At 38.7% G+C, this 11,328-nt stretch overlaps 2 protein-coding genes across 9 annotated transcripts in view; both read left to right on the top strand.

Moving 5' to 3' along the window:
* The first annotated feature begins 1,431 nt into the window (after positions 1-1,431).
* On the top strand, positions 1,432-5,980 carry LOC130184557 (uncharacterized). Of its 5 annotated transcripts, none has more exons than XM_056400518.1 (11): positions 1,432-1,516; positions 1,789-1,825; positions 2,070-2,238; positions 2,345-2,418; positions 2,891-2,963; positions 3,075-3,162; positions 3,267-3,323; positions 3,437-3,508; positions 3,613-3,760; positions 4,241-4,328; positions 4,440-5,980. In XM_056400518.1, the coding sequence occupies exons 1-11, from the start codon at positions 1,482-1,484 to the stop codon at positions 4,520-4,522; spliced, it is 924 nt and encodes a 307-aa protein (XP_056256493.1). In that variant the 5' UTR covers positions 1,432-1,481; the 3' UTR covers positions 4,523-5,980. The 5 variants fall into 5 exon arrangements, with proteins under 5 accessions (XP_056256493.1, XP_056256492.1, XP_056256491.1 ...); XM_056400517.1 differs by having other exon boundaries at positions 1,439-1,516; positions 1,965-2,238; positions 4,440-5,978; XM_056400516.1 differs by having other exon boundaries at positions 1,442-1,516; positions 1,950-2,238; positions 4,440-5,978.
* Positions 5,981-7,344: 1,364 nt separating this feature from the next.
* pbx4 (pre-B-cell leukemia transcription factor 4) overlaps positions 7,345-11,328 on the top strand; it is a 28,930-nt gene continuing 24,946 nt past the window's right edge. The window contains exons 1-2 of one of the 4 annotated variants that reach the window (XM_056401011.1): positions 7,345-8,229; positions 10,538-10,651. In XM_056401011.1, coding sequence (XP_056256986.1) covers positions 8,048-8,229; positions 10,538-10,651 — 296 coding nt within the window. In that variant the 5' untranslated portion in view covers positions 7,345-8,047. The remainder of the gene's footprint in view (positions 8,230-10,537; positions 10,652-11,328) is intronic. The other 3 variants (XM_056401009.1, XM_056401012.1, XM_056401010.1) reach the window with 3 other exon arrangements.

Below are 11,328 nucleotides of genomic sequence, written 5' to 3'. Positions count from 1 at the left end.
GTCTCACTAAGCATCAGATGATCGAAGAAAAGACTGGAAGCTTGTGAACTTTTACTTTTACTCACCAACTGGTCTTAACAACTGTGCTGATCTCAGGAGATCAACCTTACATAACCGTTTGCTATTTATCTTTGATATGAACTTACATAAACCTTTGTTTGATGAAGTAGAGCAGATTAAACAAATTGCCCTTCCCCAAAAAGAACTATAGAGCCTTTTAGGGCCTTTTAAATCCAAAATGTCAGTAATTCCGATTTCCTTCCAGAGATATAATAATAACAAATTCTATCAGAATGAATCATCAAACACAAGTTAACAAAGACCAAAAACAAAACTAGCCTCTCATCACGGAATAGTGGGACAGCTATTTTCTTCTTAAGGAATAAAAACAGGCTGATGCATACATTTCAGACAAAAAAATGGTGCATGGCAATTTTCTCATTGCCCAGTGATTTATGTAAGAGGGCCCCTAAAACATGTATTTCTCCTTTACAAATAGCAGCTAATCTGGGATGTTCTAGCCACTTTCCTCTTTGTTGCCAAATAGTTGATAGGTTTATTTTTGAGCTTGGATATATGTGAATTTCATACTCAATTAGCCTGTTTTTCAAAAGGTCATTTTAAATAGAACAACATGAAGAAATCTATGAAACAGTTGAATTTTTGAATGTTATACTTTTCTTATACTTGTTTTGTTTGCAGCTAGTGCACACAATTTTTTTTTACCTTTTCACCCTATGGATGCACTGGAGTAATGGGAATTTGCTTAATGGTGATTATGAAAAAATTTCAACTAGGACACAATGAACTCAAGTAAATGAGAAAAAATGACTTAAAAAACTGAAGAAACTCAGACACTCAAAAGAACAGCCACAGAGTCTTACTAGGACAAGTATATACTATATATAAGTATAACTTGCTTGCCTGTCTATGGAAACAGCTCTCATGTCAGGATCAGTACATAACCTATAATAGATGTACAGATTAGGATGTCTCTTAGGGAAATGTTGGAGCCATGCTGTTGCAGATCGGTAGATGTGTAAAGAGCAAGCCCAGTGACTGAAATGATAGAGATGCAAGAAAAAAGAAAATGAAATGCATCATCATAGATGTGTGTTTCCACTGAGAAGCTTGGTTAAAAAGTATTCGTTAGCTATAATAAAGCTCATCTCATGTGTTTCCTTCATCTGTGTTTCTGTAAAGCATACACATGAAAGATTTTCCATCAATATTTGAAGAAAACAGTTACTGCTCTGTAAGTAAAACTGAAACATCTTGTATAATAACAACAATATATGATAATGGAAGTTTTAAGTATTCAACAACTATAGCTCCTATAATACTCTTTTCCTTTGCACCTTGTTTGGTTTGCGGTCGTTTTTTCTTGTTATAATCGTACTACATTTCCCATAGTGCTTAGTTCAACTGAGGGGTTTGGTTTGTTGGGCGCGCGCTGTGAAGAAAACTATTTGAAAGAAAAAATGGCGGAAAAACATTTGGAGGCTGAAAAAGACGGGTTTGTATCTTTTTTTTTTTTTTTTTTTTCTTTAAACCATTGTAACCGTTGAGTTATTTCATATGTAAAGTTTGCGATATGTTGATATAAGTGAAGTATTTTCAGCCAGAAAGTTCACTTCCTGTGAGTTTTGCCCAGAGAAAATTATTGTTGTTGTCTGCAGCGCTTACTAACGTAAACGGGTCAGCGAAACACTGTGCTAACTTTCTCAATGTATTTTGTTGATGTTCTGTACAGTTAACGTTAGCTTGTAAATTCACATTTTCTTGCAGTTGTGGAATTGTCACTGTTGCTGAAAACCAGGATGAGGTAAGGGATTTTTTACTGACATTTCAGGTAGCTAGCTAGCTAGCTAACGAACAGCCTACGCTTATTCTATAGTAATGAGCTAATCATGCTACAGAGAATCATTACTACTTTGCTCTTAATTCAGTCTCTGTGTACCAAGGACAACTCAGTGACACAGACATCGAAAAGATACTCCTCCACAAGCCCCGGCACAGCTCCCCCACTCAAATCTCCCCGCACCGACCCCCTCTCACCCACCATGCAGACGCCAGATGCAAGAGAAGGACATTCAGAGACAGACAAACAAGAAATGCAGACAGAAAACACAGAGGTACCTCCAAGTTCCTCTGTCAGCCCCACTGCACGGAGGAAATCCTGGAGAAGAGCTACCATAACCCGACGCTCTCTCCCTGCTCTCCCCAACCCTTATCAGGGTGAGATTTCTTTCTGTCTCTCCCCTTGTAATGGGTAAAGAATAGTCGCAGTGTATTTCTGTTTTTGCGATATATATATATGTATATATATTTGTGTTTACTCTAGTTTTGTGCAGGAGCATAAGTAAATCCTTGTCACAACAAGAGAGGCTGGAGAAATTGATGGAGGCTTCAATGAGGGTGAGTGTGGAAAGGTAATAAGTATAATATTAAATTAATTTCGACAAACTTAACTGAAAATGTGAAAAAGGGAGGTACAGTAAGTTACTTTTCATCTCACAGGTATTGGATTAATAAAAGGAACAACGTTGGTGTTTAACAAATAAATGGGCATGGACTCTGGCACTGAAACATTAAAAGGGCCTACAGTTAATGAATTGCAAGTAATAGAGATTGTGCATCGTTGTGATCTTATAAGAACAAAGTATGAAGTTTACTGAAATTTAAATTCAGAACATTAGAGACCTCAAATATCATGGTTTTAGTCAAGAGTAACTACCTGCTGTACATAAGATTTCCTAATGAAGTACTCATGAGGAGAATGCTTTAGCCATAATGAGTGGACTGTAAGGGTTAGAGGTGCACATACAATTCATTTTAATTAGACATAACTAAATTTCCTAATGGCTTAATCACTGTGCTTTGTCTTTAGCTGGCAATTGAAAGAACTCAAAATTCGCTCCAGTCGGTGCCGAACACCTCACTGGACTGTTTTCAAAAACAAGGTTAGTGCTTGCCCTGCTTCATTTTTATGTCACATATTTAATGGAAGTTTTCATAGAAATTTTCAGTTTACATTTTTCTTTTGTCTGTGATCTGTGTCTTCCATGGTACAGTTAAGCACATGCAGAAAGAGTGGAGTTGTCTGGCCAATACCATACAAAACGAAGCACATAGTCATCAACTTGCTGATAGTGCTGCCAGGTATTGTAGCTGTATTTTATTTATTGACCACTCTTTTCACTCTTATATTGATTTGTGTTTGTTTTTGCCAACAGTGCCTTTATGCCTCTGTTATTTGCTTTTAGTTCTTGTGATCCTGCAGTGCAGAGAGCAATGGAAAAAGTCCAGAAAGCCATCAACAGGCATGTTGTTCAATAGCACACACAAAGTATTCATACAAACCATACATTCAATCTTAAAAAAAAACACAGATGGTGTGACATGAGGTTGTGTTTCTCTTACTGATGTGTTTTAGGCTCCAGGCTGAAAGTGAATCTTGGGAGGCACTGTTGAAAAAGCATTGGAGTAAAACAGAGGAACTGGAAAGGTGAGCGTGTGTACTATCACTGAGGAAAACTAGCAATGCTGTGTTAGTGTGTCAAAATTGTCTTGTCAGTATTGTGTCACTAATGCATTCTCTATTTGTTTCAGAAAAATGGAGCGGGGCCAGGAGAGAGGCTTATCCTTAGACACTGCATGTGTGGCCCAATCCACCCAGTACCTTTTCATACAGAACAAACCCGACTACCATGGTCTCCTCTGTAGACAACAGCCGTTCCTTCACACTATAGCAATGATTGTACGTTTGAAATTGGATTTTACGTCACTACTAAAAAATGAATAAATAAATATAGCAATATGAGGAATGGTTAATTATTATAGGAAAAGCTCAAATCTGTAATGTTTTTAATTACAATCTTGTTCCTATACACCATCTTTAGGGTGGTGAATGGTGAAGTTCTAAAGCTGACAGAAATTCGGCTCAGTTGAAAAATGTTGATGTCTTATATTAACATGCTTCAGTCAAGATTTAGCAGTATATAATACTGGCTGTGGATGTGTTTTTTTGTGTAAACTTAGCTCTTATAGCTTGTTTTGTCACAAATATTTGTTGTTACAGAAAATAACATGTTTTTAGGGAATTAAGTACAGCCTACTGCTTAAATATAAAGGCTTTAGACCTGTTGGAAAAACAGTTAAGATTTGAATTGAATTTATTTTGATCTGCTTTATCATGTCACACAAAAAGTTATTCCTTTTTCTTTTTTTAAATCTGTAGATGGACACACAATGTAAGATGGTTGGAGAGCTTCTGTCCATCAAGGAGCAGTCACAGTTATTGGTGAAAGAGACCAGTGGTCGATTGGGTAATGATTTTATTTGTCTTGCATCTTTTCTGTAGAATAATTTTGGTACTTTCATTGATGATCATGCAGTTTAGCATTTAATCTGGTTATTTTTTCCTACCTATCCCCTAGCGGCCGAGGCAGGATTCCAGGATCTTTCACCTGACCCAATCAGGAACCTTATGGCAGTACCTTTATCCTCTGCAACCACATAGTCACTTTGGCAGGAGGCAAGCACAAGCTGTCAATCCTCTGTCAGACAATAGTTCTTTATGACTTGTATATGATCTTAGATGTGTACTCTCTGGTAATTTTACTGTTAAATGAACATAATTTCTTTGCCCTGTCTTTGCTGTCTTCTTCATAAACATAAACTAAACAAACTAATTTTATGTTTTCTGTGTCAAATTAAAACCATTTCAGTCATCAGCAGGACTGGCAATAGAGCTAGTTCAGGTAGTCCATGTGCTTGACCAGCAGGTGGCAGTGGTTGGCTTTCCAAAATTGTGACAAGCTTGGTGAATGGCTAGAGCAGATTCTTCTGTAAAGCCTGAATTAAGTGCATGCTCACCTGTAAAACCTGACATTTTTCAAACTAGATTGCCAGCTGTTATAAATTAAGGAATGGCCAAATGCCCGAGAAATCTTTGGCAACTTCCAGCAAAACAAGATTATTGGTTGTTTGTCAACAAATAAATACTGAAAAATTCCCCACCTCTTAGAACTAAAACCTGTTCATTTAAAATAAATATTCAAATATGATGACTGTATCAGAAACCAAAACTGATTTTGTCAATGAAATGGACTTGAAATTTTTAAAATGTGGGGTGCATTTGAAGTGACATTTTTAAGCAGTTTGATTACTACTATTTTTAAAATGTGATCAAAAGTGATGTGCAAAGAGTATACTTTGTGTTGTTTTCAAAGTTTTATTAAACCTATTAAAAATATGGCAATTTTTCCCCCAGAAGTCACGTGTACATCAGGAAAACATTAACTATAAAGATTATGAAGCTGTGAGCAAAACAAGATGGTTTGAATGCATAAGGATTCTACTGTGTAGTTTGCCTACAGTCTTTATGTGCAGGCCTTTTTACATGCTCATTCTTGGTCACATTTACTCTCTTTTTGTTGCTGCATCTATTTCACTTCATCTGTGTCCCCTGACCATTCAGGAGGAGGCCCCTCCCCCACAGTGACTCACCCCCATCTCTTGCGTTTGGCTGGGTCACTGATGCAGAACGAAGCTTTGACATTGTACCAGTCAGTCAAAGCTTTGTTCACTATCACTTATCTCCTGGACCAATTCACTCATTAATGTTCATACTTAATTTGTTTTTCTGATGACTGCAGTAGAAAGGAAATCCTCTTTCCCCATGGCTAACAATAAATAAGAGAGAATGGCTTTCTGTGTTCTGCAGTTATGATCTTCAACATGGAGTGTGGTAAATTTTCCTTGTTGTATTCAAGGGAGTGACTAGAGAGCACAGGGACAAGCAAAGAGAAGACAAGCAGGGTTGTGGCCGTGAGAGTTGTGAGTAAGGGAGGATGGTGCACAGCAGGAGAGATCGATTCTTATTTAGATGAAAATGAGGCTTGATGCTTGTGGGGTGAGAGGAGGGCAGCTTTAGCATCCAAATGAATAGAGGTTTCACAGAAATGATCCTTAAATGAATCACCAACAATAAAACGAAGAAGTTTGCAAAGCCACTGACATAGTCTTTTTACTTTCAAGGAAGGTCTCTTGACAGTGACAGAATTTGGGGTTAGATAGTAACCCCTGTAGCTACTCACTTAAAATTGCATCATAAAGTGTTTAAACAACCTCAATGACCCTAGTCAATGGTGTATTAGAAGTTATTCCATTTAAGTGTTTAATCTGAATGCAACGCATATTTGTGCTTGGGTGTGACCAGGTTCTCTGGGTTCCTTGTTTGTAGATTAGTATTAGAAAGACAGAAAGAGAGGGTTGTTTTTTTTTACAATATATATATATATATATATGAAATTTATGTGTGTAAATATTTTCTTTTTCTATTTCAACCCTAATGTTTAGGTTTGGTTGTGATGGAGACAACTTTTTTAAAATCCACTGCTTGGTATAACAAGCAAGATACCTGAATTGTGACTTGTACTATATGCACATGCAAAGAACAATTACTGTTTAGGTTTACTGTATTCTCTGTTCTTGTTGTCTCTAACTTTAGATTGATTAGCTACAGATTGTAGTAGATGGATGTGTGGAGAGTCAGCATAAACCACTGCCAGTTTGGTCCTACTCCCTCATGCACACCCATCATCTCTTCTCAGTACAGCAAGGCTTGCTGCAGCTCTCCTCCACATCCATTCAGCCAGCCATTCGTCTTGGAAAGCTGTCTCTCTGATCTGAGTGATAAACTACAGCAGAATTGCCCAGTTTGCAAAAAACAAGGACACTTGTTTTCAATCTGTGCTGTCAACATTTTCATACTGAAAACTGATGGGATGTTTCATTCATCAGGGGTTTAGGACAGAATGATTCTCTTAGGTTGGACTGTTCTGCTTTGAGATTGACTATTGCTCTTTATATTGCCACAATGTGCCAACATTGATGGAGATTAGCTCTTTTACTTCAAGGTACAACTTATGAAATACTAAACTAGCAGAGACCAAATTGGTTTTAATACTCCTGTTTTTCTGTTCAACACACTTAGTCATGAGCAAGGACAGGTTGTTGTGGCTTTTTAGAGTTAAGAAGCTTACTGTTTCTAATGTACAACTCAAATAGCTCACCATCCCAGTCCTGTGTGTACTATGTGTACAAACATTCAGTTCAAAGTTTTGTTTATGAAAGCAATCAGGTTAAGCACGTGATCCCACCTTATATTAATGACAAAAATAGCTTCACCCAATTATAATAGGACAAGCAATGCTGATGACGTAAGAGGCTATCCATTTGTAAAGGCCATACACGAGGAGAATCTTATCACCTGGAGGAGTGATACAGTTAGTGCTTTGAACAGTGTTTAAGAAAATAATACCTCATACATTGTTTTCACCATTACGCCAGCTAACATGGAAATGTATCTCCATTAGTAGCTTTGTTTTCTATAGGACTGATCAACCCACCCGCAAGCTCGCGCTCTGTGGTGCTATGAGTTCAATGGTCAACGCGACGCACACCGCTCGCGCAGCCCAGAACATCCCACATACTCGCGCGACATCAACAACAATGGCAAACCACCGTAGTCTGTTTTGGTAGGAGATTTCTGATTGGGAGCTAGACGGTCCGAAAGCTTCGTCGCTGTATTCACGTCTTATTTCTTTTTTTGTTAGAATTGGTGAATTTTATTTTAAGATAAGAGTGCTCGTCTGCTGTTATATTTTTCGTTTTTACATTTTTTTTTTTCGAAAATGTGCGAGGCGCTGTTGGCAAGCTCACACAGTCTGTGCATGTGTGTCCCTGCTGCTTTTCTGCTGGGCTACAGCTACTAACCTAGCTGCTTTTCACACGGTGGTTAGCTAACGTTAGCCTGGCCGCGTTTATTGACTTGAGGGGGAAAAAATACAAGCAAATGTAAAGAGTGTTCGTGCGATTTGTTTTATGACAATAACCCTTAACTATTTGCCAATCGTCGCTGTCGGGCTCGGTAAGAAGTGTTGTATGATTTGTCGTAGAAAATACTTTGCTGGCTAGCTAACAGGCTAGCTATTTGTGTGTATTCTTCGACTGAGGAAAACGGCGAGTTTTCTTTGAAAGTATGGATGACCAGACCAGGATGATGACGGGTCTCACCGGACTCGGTGGACTACCACAAGCCGATGTCGACCCAGACTCGGTCAGGAAACAGCAGTCCCTCGGTCAGCCTCAACAAGACATAGGGGATATTCTACAGCAAATAATGGCCATCACCGACGAAAGCCTGGACGAAGCACAGGCCAGGTAAGACAGGCGAAGAGCCATTTTCCACTCATGATAGCTAAGCTAAAGTGCGCTGTATGTGTCTTACTTTTGCTTTAGGGCTCAAGCGTTTCTATGAAACCTTCACGTAAGGTAATGCGTAATTACAACATTAATGCAACTTCACGTTACGTTGTAATTCGCTGCTAAGCCAATAACGTTACATTTAGTTATAGAATAACTTGAACACCCACATTACAGTGCTGGTGTACTTTGGAGGGAGGTTCTTTGTTAATTCAAACCGTGCTCCATTGCAAACTGTAATTGCAAACATGTTCACTTGGTTGAAATACTACGATAACGTAAATCTTAATTGGTTTATCAATGAGGTGTCATATTAAAAAGTTTAAACTCCCTATTGAGTCTGTGGCAATGGGAGCCGTGTGAAATGCACATAACCACTTTCTCAACACTATAGCGGTAGCTGCTTTTGATTTCACAAAACAGTTTCATTAGCCCCTGCTTTAAGGAAAGAGATCTTATATATTTTAAGACAGTTTTTGATATTTTCCCATTGGACCATAGGACAATATAAAGTTAGGGACTCCATTTTCCCGTTTACACCAATTATTAAGACTATCAAGATGTATGTCAAGAAAATGCAAAATAATCTCTAAGATAGTGCATGTTTTGCAAGTTGCTAGTCACTTAGTTAAATTAGGTTTTCTGGTCATGTTGCCAAAGCTTTCACATATTACTAATTAGACTATAGCAAATTAGATTTGCCTAATTATAACAACATGTATCTGATATGCCCCTTTACATCAAACGAGTGTCGGTAACAGTAGTCATTGAAATGTAAATGAGTGGATAAATTAAGGTAAGGGTTAGGATTACTCAATTGTCCCACGTATCAGCCCAGCGCTGTATGTGACGACAACAGTCGTTCATTCATATCACTCATCACTTAATGTTTGTGTTGAGGTGTTTTTACGAATCATTGTTGTAGGTTGTATGCATTACACTGAGCGACTGACTCGCACTCATTTGCCATGTGGCTCAAGGAGCATAAGGTCAGTTTCAGATGAAGCGTCAGTATTTCAACAATAGACAACCGTCCACTGCAAGACTGTGGCCACAGTGTGATGTGTCATTAGCTAGTGATTTTCCACCCAACATTTGACCACCTGGTTCTCTTAATTAATTCACTCCTCTTTCACTCCCTCCCTCCCTGGTGTTCATCCTTTTCATTGTGTGCTGGGTGCAATCAATTCTCCTATAATGTGTACGCGAGTGCAGCTGTCCGCAAATCGAGTTTCTATTAATGAGATGGTGGTGAGGGGGAGGGATGATGCTATACCAGCAGCCTATGAACACTGGGATATTACATTTTCTTCAGTACAAGTTTGAGGACTTAATCAGGACTTAATGGACAAATGCAAATATTTTTGCTTTGGAATATTTCTTGAAGTCCATTTTTTATTTTCTTTTTCCAGTCTTGTTTTCTTTACCATATGATTTTTGCTGTCCATTTACACAATGTTGTACTATTGTTAAATCAAATAATATTAATTACAATTTGTCGATTTTAAAGGGACAATTATAATGCAGGAAGTTGTGTAGCAGTCCTATTATTAGATGATTATTCTGAAAAACTAATTAAAGGTGTGGCTGCTTCGGAAGTGCCAAAGGTGTCCTTGCTGTATGCTTGTATTGATCTAAACTCCCATCTCAGAGCATATCCTCTTCATGCTATATGTGTGCTGGATTCATACTAATAAGAATGCACCCTACTATATCAGTGGGCTTCATACAAATTGTGTGGCATGCACAGCTTAAGTGCCTGATGCTGCCATGTGCATAATATGTATATAGTTAGTAAAAGCAATTTTGATGACAATATTCATTTTCTGAACAGTATGTATTTATCATTAGCTGACAGACTAGCTTGCACTACGTGTGCAATTGCATGGCTGTTGGCTAATTTGTTTCTCAGGTTTACTTCAGGTAAAAGGCCAAAACATAACCAGATTCATGACAACATGCAGCCTGTTGTTATAAATAGGTGTGCAACTGTATATAGCTGGTATGACTTAAAATGTACAATCTTTTATCAACATCATACTTAACTCTGATCAGGTATGTCACCCACACATCAATCTTTCTCTCGGTCATGATCTACAAATTAATGTGTGAGGTGGCTCACACGTGAGCATGACGCCCTTGTCGTGCAGGGTGGCAGTGTGTTGGGATGGGGAGTGGTCAGGGCAGCGCAAGAACTCGGTGTTGCAGAGTACACTTCCTGCGCACCATCCGCCCTCATCCTCTCACCCTGTCGCCATATGTTCAGATGCTGGCCAGAGGAATCGCCGGCGCATTGGGGTGGATCAGACGACCCCACAGAGGGAGGGAGAGCAGGGGGGGGCATGGCAGGGGGTGGCCTGCCACTCAACTTCCAGCACAGGTCAGTACAGGACCGCATGAGCACCTCCTTCTCCCCCTCCTGCTCATACCCTCCATGCTGAAGGCAGCCCTCCCCCCAACTCAAATCCAGCAGTGACAGAATTGGTGGACAAAATGACATATTTAATGCTAGACACATAACTCTTTACATCATACTGCCTCAATAATCTCACAGAAAGGCAGTCGTTCGTGGCATATGCAGTAGGTGCCCAATTTGCTAGTTCACCTCAGTCCCCTCATTAATACTGCAATTGACATTCACAACTGGAATTGGTGTTGAGGTCAGGTGTAGCCAAATCATATTCATCTGTGGTTGTTTTTAATGTGTTGTCGGTGATGTTATTTGGAAAAGAAATGGTTTAAATCAGGAAGATCTTTGGGTTTTCTTGTTTCATCTTTTCCGATTCATGCTCATCAGAAATGGAGGCATCATGCTGGTTTTGTTTTTGTTTTTCACCTAAACTTTATCAGTGTTGCACTTTTACATATCAAAGTTGTTGCTACTGAAACACGCTTATGTTATAAATGATGTCTGTTGTTGATTTGTAAAAGTATCAATAGAACACACCCAAATGCTTGTTTTTGCTCTATCTGTAGGACTAGTCACTGAAAATAATTTTTTTAATTCCAATAATTTTGGACAGTAGGTGTACAAAATTACAGAAACAGATTTACAAG

Source organism: Seriola aureovittata, chromosome 17, assembly GCF_021018895.1.
Source record: "Seriola aureovittata isolate HTS-2021-v1 ecotype China chromosome 17, ASM2101889v1, whole genome shotgun sequence".
Taxonomy (NCBI): Eukaryota; Metazoa; Chordata; class Actinopteri; order Carangiformes; family Carangidae; genus Seriola; species Seriola aureovittata.
This window is presented reverse-complemented; position numbering and strand designations above follow the sequence as displayed.

What these genes read in the sequence shown, in the direction of transcription:
- LOC130184557 (XM_056400516.1), top strand. Translation starts at nt 1,482, where the DNA reads ATGGCGGAAAAACATTTGGAGGCTGAAAAAGACGG. An exon ending in GGACTGTTTTCAAAAACAAG is followed by an intron (nt 2,964 to 3,074) that starts GTTAGTGCTTGC and finishes TCCATGGTACAG; the next exon opens with TTAAGCACATGCAGAAAGAG. An exon ending in AAAACAGAGGAACTGGAAAG is followed by an intron (nt 3,509 to 3,612) that starts GTGAGCGTGTGT and finishes TATTTGTTTCAG; the next exon opens with AAAAATGGAGCGGGGCCAGG.